Here is a 21,876-nt window from a genome sequence, read left to right as displayed (position 1 = left end):
ATGCATGGCCTGAACAACATGTATGTTACATCACTGGCAACTGCCACATGCCTGGCAGGGAGGTCGAGTCTCTAGTCTCATTGCCCACAGCAGCTGCCAGGATGCAGCTGGGGTACAGAATCCAGGGCACGACAGGCAGTGGGGAGCTGTGCAGAGTGGACTGCTCTCCAGCCCCAGCCACGGGGTACCAGGGTAGGGGGTGGGGGTACTCACTGCACAGCTGCTCGATGGTGGCCCACTGCTCAGACCTCTTCCATGTCTGGGCGAGCTCCTCATTTCTGGTCCGCACAGCCTCCAGCAGTAAGCTGATGCTGTCCTGCAAGAAGCCAAAAGGAAGGTCCCACTTTGCTGTGCCTGAGGTGAGCAGCTTCCTGCTGGAACAGGTTTCTTTTTCCCCAACACTAAGACATATTTCCGAGGACATTTTAAAAATCTTGCAGGATATCACTATAAAATGTAAACTGCCACAACTTACATCTACAAACTCAAGTGCTAAATTGAACTAGAATTTAAATTCTTCCCAAATAGGCCCAAGCAGGCATCTGTGCCTCTGCCATGCACTGACAGTGCTCAACAGCCCAGACCATAGGAGCTCATGCCTCTTGTCCTGGAGGCTGGGATGGAGGGCGGAACCCTGGCTGTGAGACGTGTCCTCCTCCCTTACATTTCATCCCCCTGCCTCTTTCTCTTCTCCATCGTGTCTAGAAAAATGCACTCTCTATCCTAGCCTTCTGGGTCAAAGTGCAGGGGATTAATGCATTAAGGATGGGCATGGTGGCTCACACCTGTAATCCCAACACTGGGAGGCGGACGGATCACGAGGTCAGGAGTTTGAGACCAGCCTGGCAAACACGGTGAAACCCCGTCTCTACTAAAAATACAAAAATTAGACGGGTGTGGTTGCGGGCACCCGTAATCCCAGCTACTCAGGAGGCTGAGGCAGGAGAATCAGGAGGCAGAGGTTGCAGTGAGCCAAGATTGTGCCAATGCACTCTGGTCTGGGCAACAGAGCAAGACTCCGTCTTAAAAAAAAAAAAAATCGGCCGGGCGCGGTGGCTCAAGCCTGTAATCCCAGCACTTTGGGAGGCCGAGACGGGTGGATCACGAGGTCAGGAGATCGAGACCATCCAGGCTAACACTGTGAAACCCTGTCTCTACTAAAAAATACAAAACACTAGCTGGGCGAGGTGGTGGGCGCCTGTGGTCCCAGCTACTCGGGAGGCTGAGGCAGGAGAATGGCGTAAACCTGGGAGGTGGAGCTTGCAGTGAGCTGAGATCCGGCGACTGCACTCCAGCCTGGGCGACAGAGCGAGACTCCGTCTCAAAAAAAAAAAAAAAAACATATATGAGAAACGGATAAAGCCTTCAGGAGCTCTCAGTACCTCCAGAGAATGTCTTCCAACAGATGACTGCAAAAATAGTGCAGTATACTAGCAAGGTGGCTCTGGTGTAGAGGGAGCCTCACCTTTCACCACCTGTCCAGACAGATGGGCAGCAGCTGAACCTGGGAGCAGGAGGTGCAGCTCCCTGGGCTGACTAGAGAAGGCACAGGCAGGGAAGAGGCACACGGTGCCTGATGTCAAATACCCGAGTGAGTGGTTTTGAGACAAAATACAGACACAAAATAAACTAGCAGGATACAAGAACAGCTACAGGCTTCCTGACAGAGCAAGGCCGGGGGAGGAGGAGCCTCTCCATTCTTTCTGTCTCCTTCAGGGAAAGGCCCTGAGTCAGTGGCGGAGCAGCTCAGAAGAATTTGCTCCTTTCTCTTTGGCATTTCCTGTTGGCTTGAACAGTGAAGAAAAAGCCAAAGTTGGACCCCCACACACGGCACATGCAAGAACCTCCTGGGGGCTGCTGCCCACTGCCCCCCGACTACCCAGAGCAGCTGCCTCTGCAAAGCACTCGCCCTCTTCTCCCCCAACGGTGCCTCTTAAAAATGCCAACTGTGCAGCTGTGAGCTTGGGGTCTGGAAGGTGGCCAAGCCTTCTGGGCCAAGGCAATAAAACCAGAGTTGATTGGGGAGGAGGGGAGATATGAGTCAAAAGCAGAGGCTGTGACTCGGAAACTGTTAGAACAGAAATTTTTTAAACTGTCTAATGCTGGAGGCAGAGCTAAATCACCTCTGCTTCCCATCCGATTGTAACAGATGAAACCGTACTTCCTCACAGAGGTGCAGACACTCCATGAAAACGCTAAAGGTGAAAACATTTATCTTTCTATCAAACAGCTTCTTGTGAAAAGCTGCTGCCTACACTCTGCCCACAGGACAAATGAGGGGGACAACGTGTGACCCCAAGCTTTGACCCAGTTTCCCAGTCCCACTCTGGTCTGTGAGGAAAGAAAGCAAGACACAGGCATCTCCTGGCGGGCAAAGCCCACTTGCTAAGGCAGACACCACACTTGGGCACGCACCTGCAGAGGCATAACTTCATTGGTGACCAGGAACAGCAGGAGGTGGAAATCTGAGATGGTATCCAAGAACACAGATGAGGTATTCTGGGACAAATAGGTGGCCAAGCTATGGAAGTCCTAGAGGGACAGGAATAAACATGAATGTTCCATACAGTTCCCCAGTGCCAGACCCCAAAACAGAGCCGTTTCCTACTAAGATGCAACTCAATACACTGAATGCTGAGAGGCACCTCTCCCTCTGCCTCTGCAACCACAAACAGGGTCCAAGAAAGAGGAGCAGGCAGCTGCAAAGCAAGCTCTCGCCCTCTTCTCCCAAGAAGATGCTCTCAGCACACCTGACTACCCAGATGTGCAAGAAGACACACTTCTAAAGCTGACTCAGACTGGCCAGGTATGGAGGCTAACGCTGTAATTCCAGCACTTTGGGAGGCAGAGGCAGGCAGGTGGTCAGGAGTTCAAGACCAGCCTGGCCAATATGGTGAAACCCCGTCTCTACTAAAACTATAAAAAAAAATTAGCCAGGCTTGGTGGTGCGTGCCTATAATCCCAGCTACTTGGGAGGCTGAAGCAGAAGAATCACTTGAACCCGGAAGGTGGAGGTTGTAGTGATCCAAGATCGCACCACTGCACTCTAGCCTGGGTGATACAGTGAGACTCTGTCTCAAAAAAAAGAAGAAAAAAAAAAAAGGTGACTCAGACAGAGACCCAGTCAAACAGATGGAAATGCACGCTGGCCCCCGGTGAAGAGTGGGCTGTGGGAGGGGCCTGGAGCCCCCTTCGGGGCAGGGAGATGCGTCTGGCTTTTCCTGTCGAGCTGTATTCTCCATAGAGGGTGGCGAGAGGGAGGAATGTGCAGGGCAGCCATGATGCAGCACAGACATCTTCAGCAGAACCAAACACAGAGCTTCAAGAGTGCACCCTAATAATTGGCTTTGTGCCTCTACAAGCACCCCAAGTTCCCTGGGCGGATGGGTACTCAGGGGACCAAAGCACAGAAGCTTTGTCAGCCACTGAAGAAAACCTCATTATAGACACTCTTTGACCACCTTCTGAAATGTCTGTTAGCAAGTTATGATTTAAGAACAACCGGCCGGGCGCGGTGGCTCAAGCCTGTAATCCCAGCACTTTGGGAGGCCGAGACGGGCGGATCACAAGGTCAGGAGATCGAGACCATCCTGGCTAACACAGTGAAACCCTGTCTCTACTAAAAATACAAAAAAAAAAAACTAGCCGGGCGAGGTGGCAGGCGCCTGTAGTCCCAGCTACTCTGGAGGCTGAGGCAGGAGAATGGCGGGAACCCGGGAGGCGGAGCTTGCAGTGAGCTGAGATCCGGCCACTGCACTACAGCCTGGAAGACAGAGCAAGACTCCGTCTCAAAAAAAAAAAAAAAAAGAACAACCGTGTATACACAGCCTGTCTACACAGTATGCAGAAGGCATGACAGCACATAGGATCTGGCCTGATCTGCCGGTGAGAGCAGAGGCCAACACGTGAGCCACGCTGAACAGCAGATCAACACTACACATGGGAAAGCCGAGGCCAGGACGAGACGGGCGACACAGCCCCAAGGTGCCTAAGAAGGGCAGCAGGTGACCAGGCAGGGGCCAGGCCAAACCAACAGTGACGAGGCTGCTGGCAGAAGATACAAAGTGACACATTTGGGAAAATTACGAGGTCCACTGAGGATGGGACCAGTCTGAGGACGTCCGGGGCTTAGCCTTTGTGGCTGTCCATCACCCAGCCACGGGAAGGGCGTCCACCTGACCAACAGTGCCCCACAGCAGGCCCCAGCTGACCTGTCACGAGAATGCATCGGGAGCGTTTGAAAGCTTGATGTTTTTTGGAAAAACAATACTGACACTAGATAAGCAATCAGCAGTTACCTTAAATTGTGTTTCTAAAGACAAAAGAGCTCACCTGTGTCTCACCCAATACATCCCGGTTTTCAATAGGAAATGGATTTTGCGAAATAGAAAAAGTGTAAACTGGATCCTTGGGGAAAGTTGTTGTGATCTAATGAAGAAAAACATAAACCCATGATAAATTAGGCTGAAAATGGTGTGGCCAACTCCCAGCCAGCCCAAAGCATCTCCCAGCGCCCGAGTTAACGACTCCCAGCAATTCTGAGAGAATTCTAAAAGCTCTCCGTCGAAGGGAACCGTTATCTATTAGTTTCATCTCTAAACAAACACTTTGAAACTCCGCCATCTTGGAGGCAAACTACACCATATCCGGGCAGCCTCTGGCCTGTGCACTGGCCTCGACATCCTACAAAAAGGGCACTGGGACTCCCCCCGCGGCACAGCTTCCCTTCACGCAGGTTCTCTCCCTCTGCTATGGAGGAACTAAAGGCTGGTTTGACCCCTTGTCCAGGTGACAAGAAGGGAATGGAAGGGGCCAGGAGGCTGTCAGGAGCTGACTTTGCTCAAGAGAAATTCGTGTCCTTGGATTTGGAGGGCACATGAGGAAATCAGCCAGCTTTCAAGAAACAAAGCACCCTCCAGCAGCTTGCTAAGCCCCTTCTGAACGCTGGGAGCCACTCCATGGAGCTGTGGGCTTTTCCAGGCAGGGGTGAATATAAGGCCCTTGAGGAACACAGGGTTCAGCTCTCCTCTCTCTGTCACAGCTGATACCCAAAGGCCAGCTAAGTACTTCATTGGCTCAGACGGGCCTTAATGACAACAGAGGGCATTTTGCACCTAACATATAATCAATAGAAGCTACAGGGACAGTGGTTCAATGTGCAAGAATCAATAGAAATACAACTTTTATTCTTCGTGACAGACAACCCTCCCCAAAGAAGCACCCGAGCTGAGTTCATGCTGCTTTTCTCTGCAACAGAACAGCAGCAGCCGAGGTCACACCTCTTCCAGATTTAGGGGAACTATTCTGGTTCCTTTGGGACTGTTTCTAAAGAATGAGTGTGGTTCTGGTCCGTTTTCTGCATCAGCAAAGGCAGTGAGTTGTTGTTGAGCTGGCTGGCCCAGGATTTGCTGTGCCAGCACGAGCTGCTCTGGAAGGACAGCTGAGCCACCGGCAGCATGTCTGGCCTGAACTGGCCCTTCATGGGCAAGCGGTGGGGCGGGGCATGAAGACTCGGGCCCCAGTGCCACATGTCGGCTACATGGCCTCGTCACTTAGGGATCCTGGGCCTCACTTTACTCTTCCTAGAGATGAAGATGATCAGAGTACTCGCCTCCTGGGTGCCCAGCATGGGGCTGGTACACATAGTGTTGGTACACACAGTGCTGGGTACCAGGTGAAGACAGGGGAGGTGCTGACCTCCTGCAGAGACAAAAGCCTGGCCCACTCAGGCGTCTCCTTTGGGAAGGCCTAGAAATGGCGAGGATGGCACCCCCAGAACACGTGCTAGTGAGCGAGCTAGTGGGACCGACAGAGGGTCTTGCTGGCCTTGTAACTGGCCCTTGGAGGGTAACAGAACCGAAGTCCACACAGCCCATCCCAGATGTCCCAGGCAGGGCATCAGTTCCCATCTTACAAACTGAAGCCATTTCCCTACCCTACCCATCGTCTATCAGCCAGATGATGCCCCCAGAACCCACAAAGAAGCCCCAGGAACAGTGGCTGGTGCCTTTTCCTGCCTGCCCAGCCATCCCATCCCAAGGTTTAAGAACCCTGGCCCAGGCCAGCGCCTGTGACCTGGGGCTGGGCATGGAGCTTGACACCCCTCTCTGGGCACCTGCTCTCAAGGACTCCCCATGCCTCACTTCCACAGGGTCAAGGAGTTTGGGCATCACAGAGCAAAATCCTCTCCCACAAACAAGAACTTCTGAAAAACTGCACTAAGGCAAAAACTTAACTTCCTTTCTAAAAGAAGAGGAAAGGGGTGGGGAGGACTGCTCAGGGTGGAAGACCTGAGAAAGCTGGTTTTAAATCATGCTGGCTCCTCCTGGGTGTATGCTCCATCAATCTGTTTTCATCTTAATTATACCCCAGGTAGTCTAAAAACCAGATGCCTCCACGGCCTACGTAATAAATATGTTCTCGGGAGCTGTCAGTTGGAATGGTGCATCGATGGGTTTGGCTCGTGGGGACCTGCTGCTCCAAATGCAATGATATTTTACTGCCTGAATCACATGCCCATTCGAGTTCAAATGCAGCCTGAATAGATCCTGGCACAGCAGCAGCATAGCAAATGAGCTGCCTCCCGTCCACTCTAGACAGAGCTCTGGTGGGGCTGATGCACTGGCTGCTGCAAAGACTCATCTTGCCATCCTTGCTGCCCTGTGCCCAGTGGCACAGCCGTATCTCCATGACTATAAAATGCCTCCAGAAAGGAGCTGAGACACAGGGAAGATGTGGAAGAGCCAGGGGCATTTGTGGCTCCTGGAATTCCACCCAGTAAACCACGCTGATCCCTCACTCAAGAACACTGAGTCACAGGTGCGTCCCCGGGGCCCACCCTGGATGAAGTGGCCCGGACGCACTGTGGGCTGTGGCAGCTGTGCTGGGGCCAGGGCAGCACCTGCACATGCAGGACAGCTGACAGCCACACACCAAGCACAGCACATCTGGACAAGACTGCTTGATGCTCCGGTGACTGGAGACCCAAGCAATGGCGGTTCGCTGCCTTCCAGAGGCTCCCTAGCCTGGGGTCGGTGGCCCTTTGTACTTTAGTATGGGGACAGTTAACCCCTAGGTTGACGTCAAGGAAATAAAAACCTGAAACTAAAACAAAAAGCCATTAAAGCTGTGAGCACTTCAGCAACACCGCACGCTCAGTGACTCTACAACCACTCCTGGGTGCCTGTTACGGGGTGGGCACAGCACAAGGCAGAGGGTGCCTTAAATCGCAGCCTCCTCCCTTGAGCAGCCACCACCCAGCAGTCCCACCTCCAAGGTGCCCGATGGGTCCAGGCTGTGCATGGGGGGCACTTACGTCTATGATGAGATACTCCACAGGCAGGGGCCGGGCCAGCTGGGTGATCTCGTTGCCAAACTTGTCTACGTCCTGCAATAGTCAGAGGGGAACAGCAGTGAGCAAAGGCGATCAGTGGTAATGATTTTCCTTTCGCATGCTTGTCTCACCTTTTACTTTTATTTATTCATTTTCTGAGACAGAGTCTTGCTCCGTCTCCCAGGCTGGAGTGCAGTGGCGCAATCTCCACTCACTGCAAGCTGTGCCTCCCAGGGTCACACCATTCTCCCGCCTCAGCCTCCCAAGTAGCTTGGACTACAGGCGCCCGCCACCACACCCAGCTAATTTTTTTTGTATTTTTTAGTAGAGACAGGGTTTCACCGTGTTTGCCGGGATGGTCTCAATCTCCTGAACTCATGATCTGCCCGCCTCAGCCTCCCAAAGTGCTGGGATTACAGGTCTGAGTCACCGTGCCCGGCCTTCACTTTTTAAATTACTACAAATCTTACTGAAGTGTATAGATAGCACAAAGGAAAACGTGCATATTTTTGCAGTGAAACCACCTTCCACCATGTCTTGGAGCTCCTTATTATAACCACAGCCTGAGAAAGCGGTCAAGCTCTTGGGCACTAGGACTCCCCACTGGGAGAGCACATCAAATGCCTCCCCTCTACCCACGGCACTTGGCCTGGCACTCAGGCGCGATCTGCGACAGGCAGAAGGGTCCGCATTCCCCTCAGGTTGGACCTGTACCCTGTCTATCCTCCAAAAGCACATGAAGCCTCACAGTCTGAATGATAACTCTTAGAATCTCACTCACACCTCTGAAAACCCAACTTTCCAGAAACCGAGTACTTGGACATGAATAGAGTAAAGGCATGCACAAATGAGCGCACACACAAACACAAAGACACGGGAGCCCCACACCAATCTGTCAAAGTCTCAACTTGTTTTGCTTTGTCAGATGCACGGAACATAAAGTTTAATTATGGGGAAAAACGGCCAGCATATGTTCATTAATCATAAAATGACAATTAGATCTGATTTATGTCAAACATGCTGAGTTCAAACAGAGCTCCAGAAATAAATTCATAAGAACCAAAGCTTTTCATTAAAGATTCTGCAAGAGGGGGTCATATTTTCTATAGAAATCATCACTTAACATTATATAAATCATTCATTAAGTCATACATAAATTATACATCCATAATTTCCAATTATAGGGCCTTACATAAAAGTTTACGTTTATTGGAGCTCTAAGACCCGAAATGATTGCCAAGCAAATCTCCCTGAGGTGTGCAGGGTTGACGGGAGGCCACCCCTAGCACAACCACCTTCCTGTGGACGTCAGGGAGCCCCGCTGTCTTCTGAGACAATCATCGCAAGCTGTTCCCAAGTCAAACCAAGTCCCTTAGCGTGACGAAAAGCCCCAGGCCCCATGTGGCCCTCCCTGCTCCTTGCTTGAAAATTAAGTTTCTGGCTGGTCTGAAGGTGGTGAGTTCTCTCAGCTGACTGTTCACAGTCAGTGACACATCCAACCCTTGTTCTACTCTCTCCCCCTTCCTCACTACTGTACTTGACTAGTCTTAACAAATAATTAAAAAATTTTAAATTCAATGTCTGGCCTGAAATGCATCTCAGTCTCCATACCCTCACACCTTTACTCACAGCTAGAGAGCGGCCAACAAGAACTTGCCTCTACCCTCCCAGAGAAAAATGGTCCAAATATAGCCAACCAATCTTTCCAGGAGAGCAGGAGAACGAACCTGTACTCTATTTCCATTTCACGTATTGCTCCCCGCCCCATCAGAGGCTACGTTCCTGCAAATACACAGCTCTGCTCTGTTTGCCTGCCTTGAACACTGAAATGACTTTCCACTGACATGGGTGAGGGTCGTGTGTCCTCCTTCCACGCGACGAGGGACTGCCACAGTAAGGACAGGCTTCCACATTCTGGGCTCTGCTGGCTGTGATGGGGACGCTAAAGACACGGGGCCTACTGCATGAGTCCTGGGGCCTCAAAAGAGGTGGTTTCTCAATGGAGATTTGGTAGGAGGCAAAAATCAAATCCAATCAAACTAAATCACCATTTCCAAAAATACACGCTTGCCCCTACAAGAAATAACCTGCAACAACTCACACATAATTAGCCCATCTGGAATTCATCTTCAAATCTAATTAAGCTCTAATATGCAGAAACACTTTTTCCAGCACCTGTTCACTTTAATCTCACCCTCTAGGGATTTTTCTTGTTAAATGCCCCTCTCTCTTTTTTGTGTCATGCTATTCTCTTTCAAACTTAACTATCCAACTGTACCTTTTCCAGTCCCAAAGAAAATAAAGGTGTTGTATCCCCCTTTCCTCCCTGGGGAAACAGGTAACTTCTACCTCTCCCCCAAGCCTTCACTCAGATGTTTTCACCAGCCAATCCCTAGGCCTACACACCATTTTAAAAGGCAATTACTTTTTATGGGCCTCAGCAAATGTCAGTTGGAATGTGCTGGGAGGAGGATGTCTTAATTCTAAGTTTGGCAGCCGTCAAAGTGTCAGCAGCTTTATCTCCACCTGGAGTGAGGCACCAGGAGGTCAGAGGTCGTGGCCCCAACGCTTCACCACCCGCGCTAGAGGCCACTTCTGGAAATACTGGCGCCAAGGTCTTGACACCAAGAGAAATCCAGGAATCGATGTCTTTGTTAGCTCAAAGCATTGGGGATGCCCGGGGCACGGTGACTCATGCCTGTAATCCCAGGGCTTTCGGAGGCCCAGGTGGGCAGATGGCTTGAGGTCAGGAGTTTGAGACAAGACTGGACAACATGGCAAAACTCCATCTCTACCAAAAATACAAAAATGAGCTCAGTGTGGTGGCACACTCCTGTAATCCCAGCTACTCAGGAAGCTGAGGCAGGAGAACGGCATGAACCCGGGAGGTGGAGCTTGCAGTGAGCTGAGATTGTGGCCACCGCACTCCAGCCTGGGCCACAGAGCGAGACTCTGTCTCAAAAAAAGAAAAGAAAAGAAAAAAGAAACCGGGTGTCTGAAAGCTTTGTTTTTCTGAGTTATCCCGTGGCGGTTCAGATCCTGCTATCATGTGTGCCCCTTCTTGCCAGTTCTTAGAAAAGCAACACATTCAGGATTTCATTTACCTTTTCTAAAGCAGGGTTGATGCCATTCAATCAATGGAATTCACTGTTGTCCTGGCACAAAGCCCACCTGCTTTTGCATGTGTGTGTGTGTGTGTGTGTGTGTGTGTTTGGTTTGAGACAGTCTTGTTCTGCCACCCCGGCTGGAGTGCGGTAGTGCGATCTCGGCTCACTGCAACCTCTGCCTCCAGGGTTCAAGTGATTCTCGTGCCTCAGCCACCACGCCCTGCAATTTTTTGTATTTTTAGTAGAGATGAGGTTTCACCGTGTTAGCCAGGATGGTCTCCATCTCCTGATTTCGTGATCCACCCGCCTCGGCCTCCCAAAGTGCTGGGATTACAGGCATGAGCCACCACGCCTGGCTGACACTCAGTTTCTTAAAAGCACCACTGCTTAGAAAATATTCCAGTCCATGTGCAACAACACAGCACCTGTCAGCTGCACACAGAACCGGCAGCTGGCATTTCTCGGGCCAGCTGTGTGCACAGAGCCACTTGGTCCTCACAACCACACCAGTCATAGGCACTACTGCTGTCCCTGACACACAGCAAGACAGGAAGGGTTACAAAGATGAGTGAACCTCCTAAAGCGATCGGCGAGGACAGTTGGACAGCTGCGTAGATAATGGGGCCCCCACACCATGTGTGCAGGCTCCCCACCTCCCAAGTCAGTGCTGGTGCTGCAGGGCCAGGGCACACGCAGACCTCCCTCCTGCCTTTGGGGAACCTTGAAGTTGAGGCTCGGACCCCAACAGTGGTCTCACACTGAGTAAGACTCTCTCCACCTCCACTGCAAGGGAAGATGCAAAATTTTCTCTTAGACTGGGAATATACTATAAGAAGTGATTCAGAATCTCTTCTCTTGGCAGTTTCTTAATTGATAAAGTGTCCTGAAAAATGCTGGAAGCAAACACAATCTCCTATGGGTGAAAATGTTTATTTTAAAAAGTTGTGTGCTGCTGGGTCTTGTCCCAACAAATACAAAAGTGGGTTACGGGGCTATAGCGAACAGAGCGGTTCGGTAACAACAAAGGAGTACACCGCAGGTAAGTGGCAGAGGACGATGCCCAGAAGTAAGACACGAAGAGACACAGATACCTTGGTTTACAATGAACAGTGGGACTAGGTCAACCAGGCGAACATCTGGAGAAGCACAAAGCTAGATTCCTACCTGTACCAATATCATGCATAAATGGATTATGGATCTCAAAGTAAAATTAAATCCTAAAAGCACGGAAAGAGTGTGTTCTGGGGTAAAGAATTACAGTTGGCTGGGGATGGGTGCGGTGGCTCACACCTGTAATCCCAGCACTTTGGGAGGCTGAGACGGGCGGATCACAAGGTCAGGAGATCGAGACCATCCCGGCTAACACAGTGAAACCCCGTCTCTACTAAAAGATAGAAAAAACTAGCCGGGCGAGGTGGCGGGCAGCTGTAGTCCCAGCTACTCGGGAGGCTGAGGCAGGAGAATGGCATAAACTCAGGAGGCGGAGCTTGCAGTGAGCCGAGATCCGGCCACTGCACTCCAGCCTGGGTGACAGAGCGAGACTCTGTCTCAAAAAAAAAAAAAAAACCTGGTTTGCAACATACGACAAAGGGTTAATATACAAAGACCTCACGAATGAATGCCAAAAATGATGAATCACCTTATAAATACCTAAGCACACGAAGCGGCGACTCACAAAGAAAACAGTAAACACAGGAGACTCCCTGTGGCCAAAGAAGGAGAGAGAGAGGGATCCTGGGTCTGCCTGGTTCTTGCCAGCGTCACAGGCACGAGGGCAAGGCTGGTCTGCAGCACCACCTTCAAGTGTCCACCCTGACACCTTCCCGGAGGAAATGTGGGAGGACACAGTAAGCTTCAGCAACAAAATCCCAGTTCTGGGAATTCATCCCAAGCAATTTAAAGCATGCACTAAGAATGAGTTACAGGGTCCACCAAATGCTGTTCACAGCACCAGATGCCAACAAACCCCATGGCCTGCTGAGTAAGCAATGCCTGGCCACAGCAACGGGTAGTGGGTTCCTCCGAGATGCCCTCTGGCCCCTCCACAGCCGGCTCCTTGAAGGAATGCTGTCCTTGCTGCTTCTATGCCTCCTCGGCTCCCCATGGCACTCTGACCTGCCCCACCCCAGCACTGTGTGGCCCTCGCCAGACTGCCTGTCCGCACAGCTCTCCAGATGGGGGACCCCAGCACTGTCCCTTGGCACCAGGACATCACCCTCCCACCTCTCCTAGACCCTTCTCCTTGACCTCTTTAGAGCAGCAATCCTTGGAGTTGCTCAACACCCTCTTCTTTTCTCCCACTGAACCACAGCTTGGCTCATCTAGGATTGCAGGATTGCTGCAGGATTAGAGCAGGATTGCTGCTCTAAAGAGGTCAAGGAGAAGGGTCTAGGAGAGGTGGGAGGGTGATGTCCTGGTGCCAAGGGACAGTGCTGGGGTCCCCCATCTGGAGAGCTGTGCGGACAGGCAGTCTGGCGAGGGCCACACAGTGCTGGGGTGGGGCAGGTCAGAGTGCCATGGGGAGCCGAGGAGGCATAGAAGCAGCAAGAAGGACAGCATTCCTTCAAGGAGCCGGCTGTGGAGGGGCCAGAGGGCATCTCGGAGGAACCCACTACCCGTTGCTGTGGCCAGGCATTGCTTACTCAGCAGGCCATGGGGTTTGTTGGCAGCTACTCCAGGTTAGCTCAACACCCTCTTCTTTTCTCCCCCTGAACCACGGCTTGGCTCGTCTACTTCTGGGTTAATTTAGGCTTTCTCCGCAAATAGTCTGAAAAGGACATTACTGGCCTGTATCTCTTGCCTGAGTTTCCAGACCTGAGTCCTGGCAAATGTCTGTCCTGCTACATCTTCAAACTCCGCATGTTGGCACCTGGACTCACCATCCTCTCACACAGACCCATGGCTCTACTCTGGCACCAGTGGCAACTCTACTCCCCTAAACCAGGAACCTGGCTTGAGACTGTGCTCCTCTCTGCACGCCTGCCAGGCCTCCAAAGCTCTCAGTCCCAACACACCGTCCTCGTCCCCAAGGCCACAGGGAATTGACATGTGGCCTGGATTACCAACATCACCAGCTTCTCACTGGGCTCCCCAACTCCAAACCGTTCACCACACTGCAGCACAGGATGGGTCTTCTACAGTAGGGACCTCCCCTGCCCACCCCATCCGGCTGTCAGCACCTGTCCACTGCCTCTCCTACCTGGATTTCAGCCCCACTCACTCCTCTAACCTTGCCGCCTTCTCCTGACTCAGGCTACTGGCATTCAATGCCTCGACTGTTGCAAAAGCTTCCGCCTCCAGACTAACCCTCCTGACACCTCCAGCAGGAACATTCCAGAACCCACTTTCCATATCTCTTTCCATGGCCTCCCACTGTCCACCACAAGTCACTCCAGCTAGACTGGCCCCGCCGGGTACATGCTGTGCTCTCCAGGTACATGGCTTCAGCAGATTCCACTCCACTTGGCTTCCTCTCACACGCTCCAGTCTCAATGCTATGAATGGCCACCTCGGCGGGCCCTGTTTCCCAACAAGACACCTCCACAGAGTCTGCAAGAAGAGGGACCAGGAGGGACCTGCTCACCACGGCGCCCCAGGTCCTAGGCCTAACACCTGACCCCCGGGAAGCGCTCAGCAGATAAATGGTGTAACTGGTCCGTTTTCTCACTGCTACAATGAACTGCCCAAGACTGGGTAATTTATAAGAGGTTTAATTGACTCATAGTTCAGCATGGCTGGGGAGGCCTCAGGAAACTTACAATCATGGCAGGAGGGGAAGGGGAAGCAAGGCACCTTCTTCACAAGGTGGCAGGAAGGAGAAGTGCCGAGCAAAGCGGGAAGAGCCCCTTATAAATCCAACAGATCTTGTGAGAATGCACTCACTGTCACTGAGAACAGGATGGGGGAAACCACTCCCATGATTCAATTATCTCCACCTCATCTCTCCTTGACACCTGGGGATTACAAGTCAAGATGAGGTTTGGGTGCAGACACAAAGCCTATCCATATCACAAGGGGTGCCAGAGGCATCCATTTTCTTCTTACCAATCTACAATATTTAATTTTTTCATAATAAACATACATTTCATTTCATACTTAAAATGTTGCATCTTTATTTATTTAGAGACAGGGTCTCAACAGGTTGCCCAGGCTGGAGTGTAGTGGTGCAATCAAAGCTCACTGCAGCCTCGAACTCCTGGGCTCAAGCAATCCTCCTGCCTCAGCCTCCTGAGTAGCTGGGGCCACAGGTGCACACAGCATAGACTGCACACATTACTGTTGAGTGTGGCGGCTCACACCTGTAATTCTAGCACTTTGGAAGGCAAGGCAGGTAGATTACTTGAGGTCAAGAGTTTGAGACCAGCCTGGCCAACATGGCAAAACCCCTCTCTACCAGCCTAGGTGACACAGCGAGACTCCATCTCAAAAATAAGTAAAGAGGCCGGGTGCGGTGGCTCACGCCTGTAATCCCAGCACTTTGGGAGGCTGAGGCGGACGGAACACGAGGTCAGGAGATCGAGACCATCCTGGCTAACACGGTGAAACCCCGTCTCTACTAAAAATACAAAAAATTAGCCAGGAGTGGTGGCGGGCGCCTGTGGTCCCAGCTACTTGGGAGACTGAGGCAGGAGAATGGCGTGAACCCCGGAGGTGGAGCTTGTAGTGAGCCGAGATCGGGTCACTGCACTCCAGCCTGGGCGACAGAGCCAGACTCCGTCTCAAAAAAAAAAGGAAAGATGTCACATGAGGATGTATGAGGGTGTTAAATGTGGCACTTTCTGTAATAACCAGGAAGAACCAAAGGCCATCAACACACCACCAATTAAATACATTCTGATTTGCCCATGTAGTCAATAAATGCACTCATTTATTCTCCATAATTACAAGTCTTTGAAGTTAAAAGAATAGAAAAGGAAACAACTCTACCAGATGCAAAGAGTAGGTATCACTAAATAATGTTTTCTTCATGTTTCTCTGCAGGGGACAAGCGTTCCCTTTCACAAGAAAGGTGAAAGAGAAAAGCCCCACTTCCTGCCCCTGACTGCCCCAGAGACAAGTGTGGCTGGCTGTCCCTAGTCTCTTGGGAAGCTCCTGGTCCTCACAGGACTATGTTTACATCCATGCTTTCTTTTTTTTTTTTTTTTTTTTTTGAGACGGAGTCTTGCTCTGCCGCCCAGGCTGGAGTGCAGTGGCCGGATCTCAGCTCACTGCAAGCTCCGCCTCCCGGGTTTACGCCATTCTCCTGCCTCAGCCTCCCGAGTAGCTGGGACTACAGGCGCCTGCCTCGTCGCCCGGCTGGTTTTTTGTATTTTTAGTACAGACGGGGTTTCACCGTGTTAGCCAGGATGGTCTCGATCTCCTGACCTTGTGATCCGCCCGTCTCGGCCTCCCAAAGTGCTGGGACTACAGGCGTGAGCCACCGTGCCCGGCCCACATCCATGCTTTCTAAAAAAAACTGCACGTGAATGATGACACAGATGTGCCTTCAAATCACTTCTTCAACATCAGTATCCGCACAGCTCCCTCATCTGTCCACAAAGCTCTTCCTCGTTCTCTTACTGGCTGCATATGGGACAGGGCAAAGCTGCAGACTCTTCTCCCTCCTGAAGGACAGTCAGGAAGCTTCTACTCCCACCCCGTGTGTGAGTACATGTAAATGTATGCCCACATAGATGTGCAAATGCCTATATGTGTCTTCAAAAAACAAACAAAAAAATTGGTATTATACTCGAGGTACAGATGCACTTTTAATTTTACTTTCTAAGTTTTATCCCTTATCTTTCAATGATTTGTAAACGCATACCTTTAGTAACCACATGCTATCCCAGAGTCCAGCTGTAACTTAATATCCCCTTGGGATGGGGCTGTTCAATTGTTTCCAATTTTTATTGTCAGAGACGACAATATGATGAACAACAGCCTTAGACAAATATTGGTGCAAGTTTTGTTTACAAGGCATATTTTACCTTCAACCTCAAAGTCCATGGGAGGACTAAAAGGATGACTTTAATGTCAGCTTTTACAGTTCTCTTTGCTCCAACTGGTATTTTCCTGAAACATGAGAAATCTGTCTCAAATCCTACAGGGCTATAAACCATTTTGGGAAGTATTTCTAGCCTATTCTCACTAACAGCGGGCAAATAAGCACTCTATGAAAACAACAGAATGATTAAGGAAATGTCACATATTTCATGACAAAAGGGAGCTCCATTCCTAAGTGCAAGAAACTGATAATAACACATGGAAATAAAAAAGCAAATTTCCAACCCGTACTTAAAAATAATCCTACAGAAAACTCACAGTTGACGATAAAATCCTAAAAGCACTTGCTTTACGATTAAAAGCAAGACAAAGGTGCCAGAGACATTCACTGCCATCAGTGCTGTTTGGGACATCGCAGGCAACATCGCGGCAAGCCCAGAGAATGAGAAGGGCTGATGACGGAAAGGGTAACGCATGTAGGAAATGCGGAAGACTAAACTTATAAATGATAATATTGAAAGACTAAACTTATAAATGATAATATTGAAAGACTAAACTTATAAATGATAATATTGAAAGACTAAACTTATAAATGATAATATTGAAAGACTAAACTTATAAATGATAATATTGAAAGACTAAACTTATAAATGATAATATTGAGGAACAGATGGCAGTTGCTGGATACAAAAATTTACCTGTTTCAAACAGCAACAGTTTAAAAATGTGATTTTAAGATAGTGCTATTTTGTAATAGGTTAAAAATAAAGTACCTAGGAATAATCTAATAAATGATAGGTAAGACCTCCACAGAGAAAATTGAAAACCTTTCTAAGAGACGTTAAACAACATGGGAACGAGGCCGGGCATGGTGGCTCACGCCTGTAATTCTACCACTTTGGGAGGCCGAGGCGGGTGGATTAACTGCTGAGCTCAGGAGTTCGAAACCAGCCTGGGCAACATGGTGAAACCCTGTTTCTACTAAAATACAAAAAATTAGCTGGGCGTGGGGGCGTGGGCCTGTAGTCCCAGTCCCAGCTACTCGGGAGACTGAGGCAGGAGAATTGCTTGAACCCGGGAGGCAGAGGCTGCAGTGAGCCAAGATTGCGCCATTACACTCCAGCCTGGGTGAGAAAGAAAGACTCTGTCTCAAAAAAAAAAAAAAAGAGTATAGTATTAGTTCTAGTTTAGGAAAATTGGCCAATGGAATAGAACAGAGTCCAGAAAATCCATGATTCTCCATGATTCATGGAGACGACTGATGACAGAAGCATCAAAGATTAACAGGGAAACAAAAGTTTATTTTTATTCCCAAAACCGTGCTCATATAGCTGATTATCCACATCGTTAAGAAAGAAATCAAGGACGGGTGAGGTGGCTCACGCCTGTAATCCCAGCACTTTGGGAGGCCAAGGTAGGCGGATCATGAGGTCAGGAGTTCGAGACCATCCTGGCCAACATGGTGAAACCCAATCTCTACTAAAAATATAAAAATTAGCCAGGCGTGGTGGTGCACACCTGTAATCCCAGCTACTCGGAAGGCTGAGGCAGAAGAATCGCTGAACCCAGGTGGCAGAGGTTGCAGTGAACTGAGATCAGGTCACTGCACTCCAGCCTGGGAGACAGAGGAAGACTCCGTTTCAGGGGGAAAAAAAAAGAAAGAAATCAGAGGCCGGGTGCAGTGGCTCACATCTGTACTCCCAGCACTGTGGTGGTTCACATCTGTAATCCCAGCACTGTGGGAGGCCGAGGCAGGCAGACTGCTTGAGCCCAGGAGTTCAAGACCAGCCTGGGCAACATGGTGAAACCCTGATTCTACTAAAAATACAAAAGAGTTAGGTGGGCATGGTAGTGTGTGCCTGCAGTCCCAGCTACATGGGAGGCTGAGGCAGAAGGATCACATGAGCCCAGGAGGCAGAAGTTGCAATGAGCTGAGATCACGCCAGCCTGTACTCCAGCCTGGGTGACAGAGCAAGATGCTATTTCAAAAGAAAAATATAGGTCAGGCACAGTGTCTCATGCATGTAATCCCAGCACTCTGGCAGGCTGAGGCAGGCAGATCACTTGAGATCAGGAGTTCGAGACCAGCCTGTCCAACTGGGTAGGAGGGAGGAAGAAGAGGCAGGGGCCTGAATCCAAACCAGACAAGAAGACCCCCAGCAAAGGGGACCGTGGTACTGAGACAGAAAGCCCCCTCCCTCCTCCTGCAGGAAGTGAGTGTTGGGGGAGACGAGTCTGGCAGAGACCCTGGAGATACAGGAATTTCAAACATGCAGCCATTCTCCCCCCTCAAGATGTTTGTAGCTGGGTGTGGTATAATCCCAGCACTTTGGGTGGCCTCACACCTGTAATCCCAGCACTTTGGGTGGCCCAGGTGGGCAAATTGCTTAAGGCCAGGAGTTCCAAGACCGGCCTGGCTAACACGGTAAAACACAGTCTCTACAAAAAATACAAAAAATTAGCTGGGTCTGGTGGCACGTGTCTGTAGTCCCAACTACTCGGGAGGCTGAGGCACAAGAATCGCTTGAACTCCGAGGGCGGAGGCTGCAGTGGGCTGAGATCATGCCACTGCACTCCAGCCTGGGTAACAGAGCAAGACTGTCTCAAAAAAAAGAAAAAAAAAAATGCTTGTAAAAGTTTTAAGGTACATGGGATACCTATATAATTAAGCTGTATGAAGCATGAGAAAAACGAGAAACTTCTGGACAGTCTGTATCTCCCCGCCTTTCAGGGCCAGTGAGACAAAGATTGAAGGAAGACTGTCACCTCACAAAGAGCGCTACCAGGCTCTCAGACGGCACCCCTAAGGGGCTACATTGTAGAAAAACAGAAGGATCAACTTATCGAAATGCAAGTCAGCTCTGACCTGCTACTTGCCACCTGGATGGAGATGGACAGCTCACCACCACCACGTTTCCCATGGAGGAAAGGAAAGCCCTCTCTAGAAGACACCCTGCTGGAGTCTCTGGCTTGTGATACACAATGAGCACCACACCACACACACTCAGCACCCCAGTGACAAGGACGGATGGACAGATGGTCCACAGAAAACACACTGCAGCTGTAGACCCACATACGCTAACCCATAATTAGAAAAACAAAATCGGCCGGGCGCGGTGGCTCAAGCCTGTAATCCCAGCACTTTGGGAGGCCGAGACGGAGGGATCACGAGGTCAGGAGATCGAGACCATCCTGGCTAACATGGTGAAACCCCGTCTCTACTAAAAAATACAAAAAACTAGCCGGGCGAGGTGGCGGCGCCTGTAGTCCCAGCTACTCGGGAGGCTGAGGCAGGAGAATGGCGTGAACCCGGGAGGCGGAGCTTGCAGTGAGCCGAGATCGCGCCACTGTACTCCAGCCTGGGTGACAGAGGGAGGCTCCGTCTCAAAAAAAAAGAAAAACAAAATCAACTAAAACTGATGCAGAAATACTAGGTGACATGAGTTAGTATATAAGAACATTAAAAGTTAATATGGGCCGGGCGCAGTGGCTCATGCCTGTAACCCCAACACTTTGGGAGGCTGAGGCGGGAGGACTGCCGGAGGCCAGGAGTTCAAGATCAACCTGGCCAACATAGTGAGACCCTGTCTCTTTAAAAAAAAAAAAGGAAAAAAAAGGAAAAAAGTTAATATAACTGTATCCTCTATGTTCAAAGAGTTAAGTAGAAACACAGGAAGCAATTAACAACTTAAACTTCTAGAATGAAAACTACAACGTCTGAGATTAACAATATGCTGGATGAGATTAACTGCAGATTAGACACTGTAGAAGTCAAGATCAATGAATGTTAAGACATAATAGAAACTATCCAAGATGAAACACTGAAAAAGACTGAAACAAAATGAACAGAGTATCAATAAACTGTGGGAAAACTCCAGGTAGTCAAATATATGTGTAACTGGAGCCCCCAAAGGAGCAGGAACCACCAAAAAGAAAAAACACTGAATAGCTGCAACTGACAGCATTCTAAAAAAAGGTCCCTAAACATCTCCCACTGTCCTCTCATCTCCACCCCCATCCTTGAGACAGGGTCTCACTCTGTCACCCGGGCCTACATGTAATGCAGTGGCACGATCATGGCTAAGGGCAGCCTTGACCTCCCCAGACTCAGGTGATCCTCCTACCTCAGCCTCCTAAGTAGCTGGGACACTAGTTCATGCCACCACATCTATTTTTTGTAGAAACAGCGTCTCGCTATGTTGCCCAGGCTGGTCTTGAGGTCCTGGGCTCAAGCAATCCTCCTGCCTTGACCTCCCAAAATGCTGGGATTACAGGCATGAGCCACCATGCCCAGGCCCCATCTTCTCATCTTTAGAAAATGAGACTGTCTGTGTTGCAACGGTCGGATTTGGTCTTGCTGATCTCAAATCCAGTGCATGTAGCTCCACTCCTGGTGAGAAGCCCTAATGCCATGGAAGCATGAGTAGCTAATTTCCAGCCCCAGAGACGTGACAGAAGCCTTTGGTGACAAGGAGGGTTCAACCACAGCTGACGAATGGCTGCTATAGGCAGAATGCACCCAAATTAGAAAGGTTCAAGACAGGTTGACACCATTATTTTTCTTTTTTGTACAGAATTTTCTTTTTATACAGAATTCTTTTTCTTACCATACTTTTACCTTATAAAACACATCAGGCACGTACTGCTCACTGCTAGACTCCTTGGCGTAGCCAAGCTCCGGGGCGTCCTTGCACGGCAGCAAACACTCATCACGGACGAGCGCCATACACTGATTGGACACCTGGTACCCTTCAAAGTGGACTTGATTGTCAGGACCACCTGCAAGAGAGAGACCTTCAGAAAGAGCCTGCCAAACAGCATTCAAACCCGGTCCATGCCTGTTAACTCCTCACCTCGGATCAACAGAAAAAACGAACCCTCAAGAGTCTGTCGGGTAAGAGTTAAAAAGTGTTCAGGGCCGGGCGCGGTGGCTCAAGCCTGTAATCCCAGCACTTTGGGAGGCCGAGACGGGCGGATCACGAGGTCAGGAGATCGAGACCATCCTGGCTAACACGGTGAAACCCCGTCTCTACTAAAAATACAAAAAAAAAAACTAGCCGGGCGAGGTGGCGGCGCCTGTAGTCCCAGCTACTCGGGAGGCTGAGGCAGGAGAATGGCGTGAACCCGGGAGGCGGAGCTTGCAGTGAGCTGAGATCTGGCCACTGCACTCCAGCCTGGGTGACAGAGCGAGACTCCATCTCAAAAAAAAAAAAAAAAAAAGTGTTCAGTAGTCAGCCGGGTGCACTGGCTCGCACCTGTAATCTCAGCACTTTGGGAGGCCGAGGTGGGCAGATCACAAGGTCAGGAGTTCGAGACCATCCTGGCTAACTCAGTGAAACCCCGTCTCTACGAAAAATACAAAAAATTAGCCGAGTGTGGTGGCGGGAGCCTGCAGTCTCAGCTACTCGGGAGGCTGAGACAGGAGAATGGCGTGAACCTGGGAGGCAGAGCTTG

The 21,876-nt window shown here is 50.2% G+C and overlaps 1 protein-coding gene across 2 annotated transcripts in view; it reads right to left on the bottom strand.

Moving 5' to 3' along the window:
* NPLOC4 (NPL4 homolog, ubiquitin recognition factor) overlaps positions 1-21,876 on the bottom strand; it is a 78,298-nt gene that overhangs the window by 8,440 nt on the left and 47,982 nt on the right. For both annotated transcript variants that reach the window (XM_010354290.2, XM_030923140.1), the window contains 5 exons: positions 21,041-21,201; positions 7,316-7,387; positions 4,333-4,428; positions 2,416-2,532; positions 214-316 (listed from right to left, as the gene is read on the bottom strand). In XM_010354290.2, the coding sequence (XP_010352592.1) occupies positions 214-316; positions 2,416-2,532; positions 4,333-4,428; positions 7,316-7,387; positions 21,041-21,201 (549 nt within the window). The remainder of the gene's footprint in view (positions 1-213; positions 317-2,415; positions 2,533-4,332; positions 4,429-7,315; positions 7,388-21,040; positions 21,202-21,876) is intronic.

Source organism: Rhinopithecus roxellana, chromosome 19, assembly GCF_007565055.1.
Source record: "Rhinopithecus roxellana isolate Shanxi Qingling chromosome 19, ASM756505v1, whole genome shotgun sequence".
In the NCBI taxonomy this organism is placed as follows: Eukaryota; Metazoa; Chordata; class Mammalia; order Primates; family Cercopithecidae; genus Rhinopithecus; species Rhinopithecus roxellana.
This window is presented reverse-complemented; position numbering and strand designations above follow the sequence as displayed.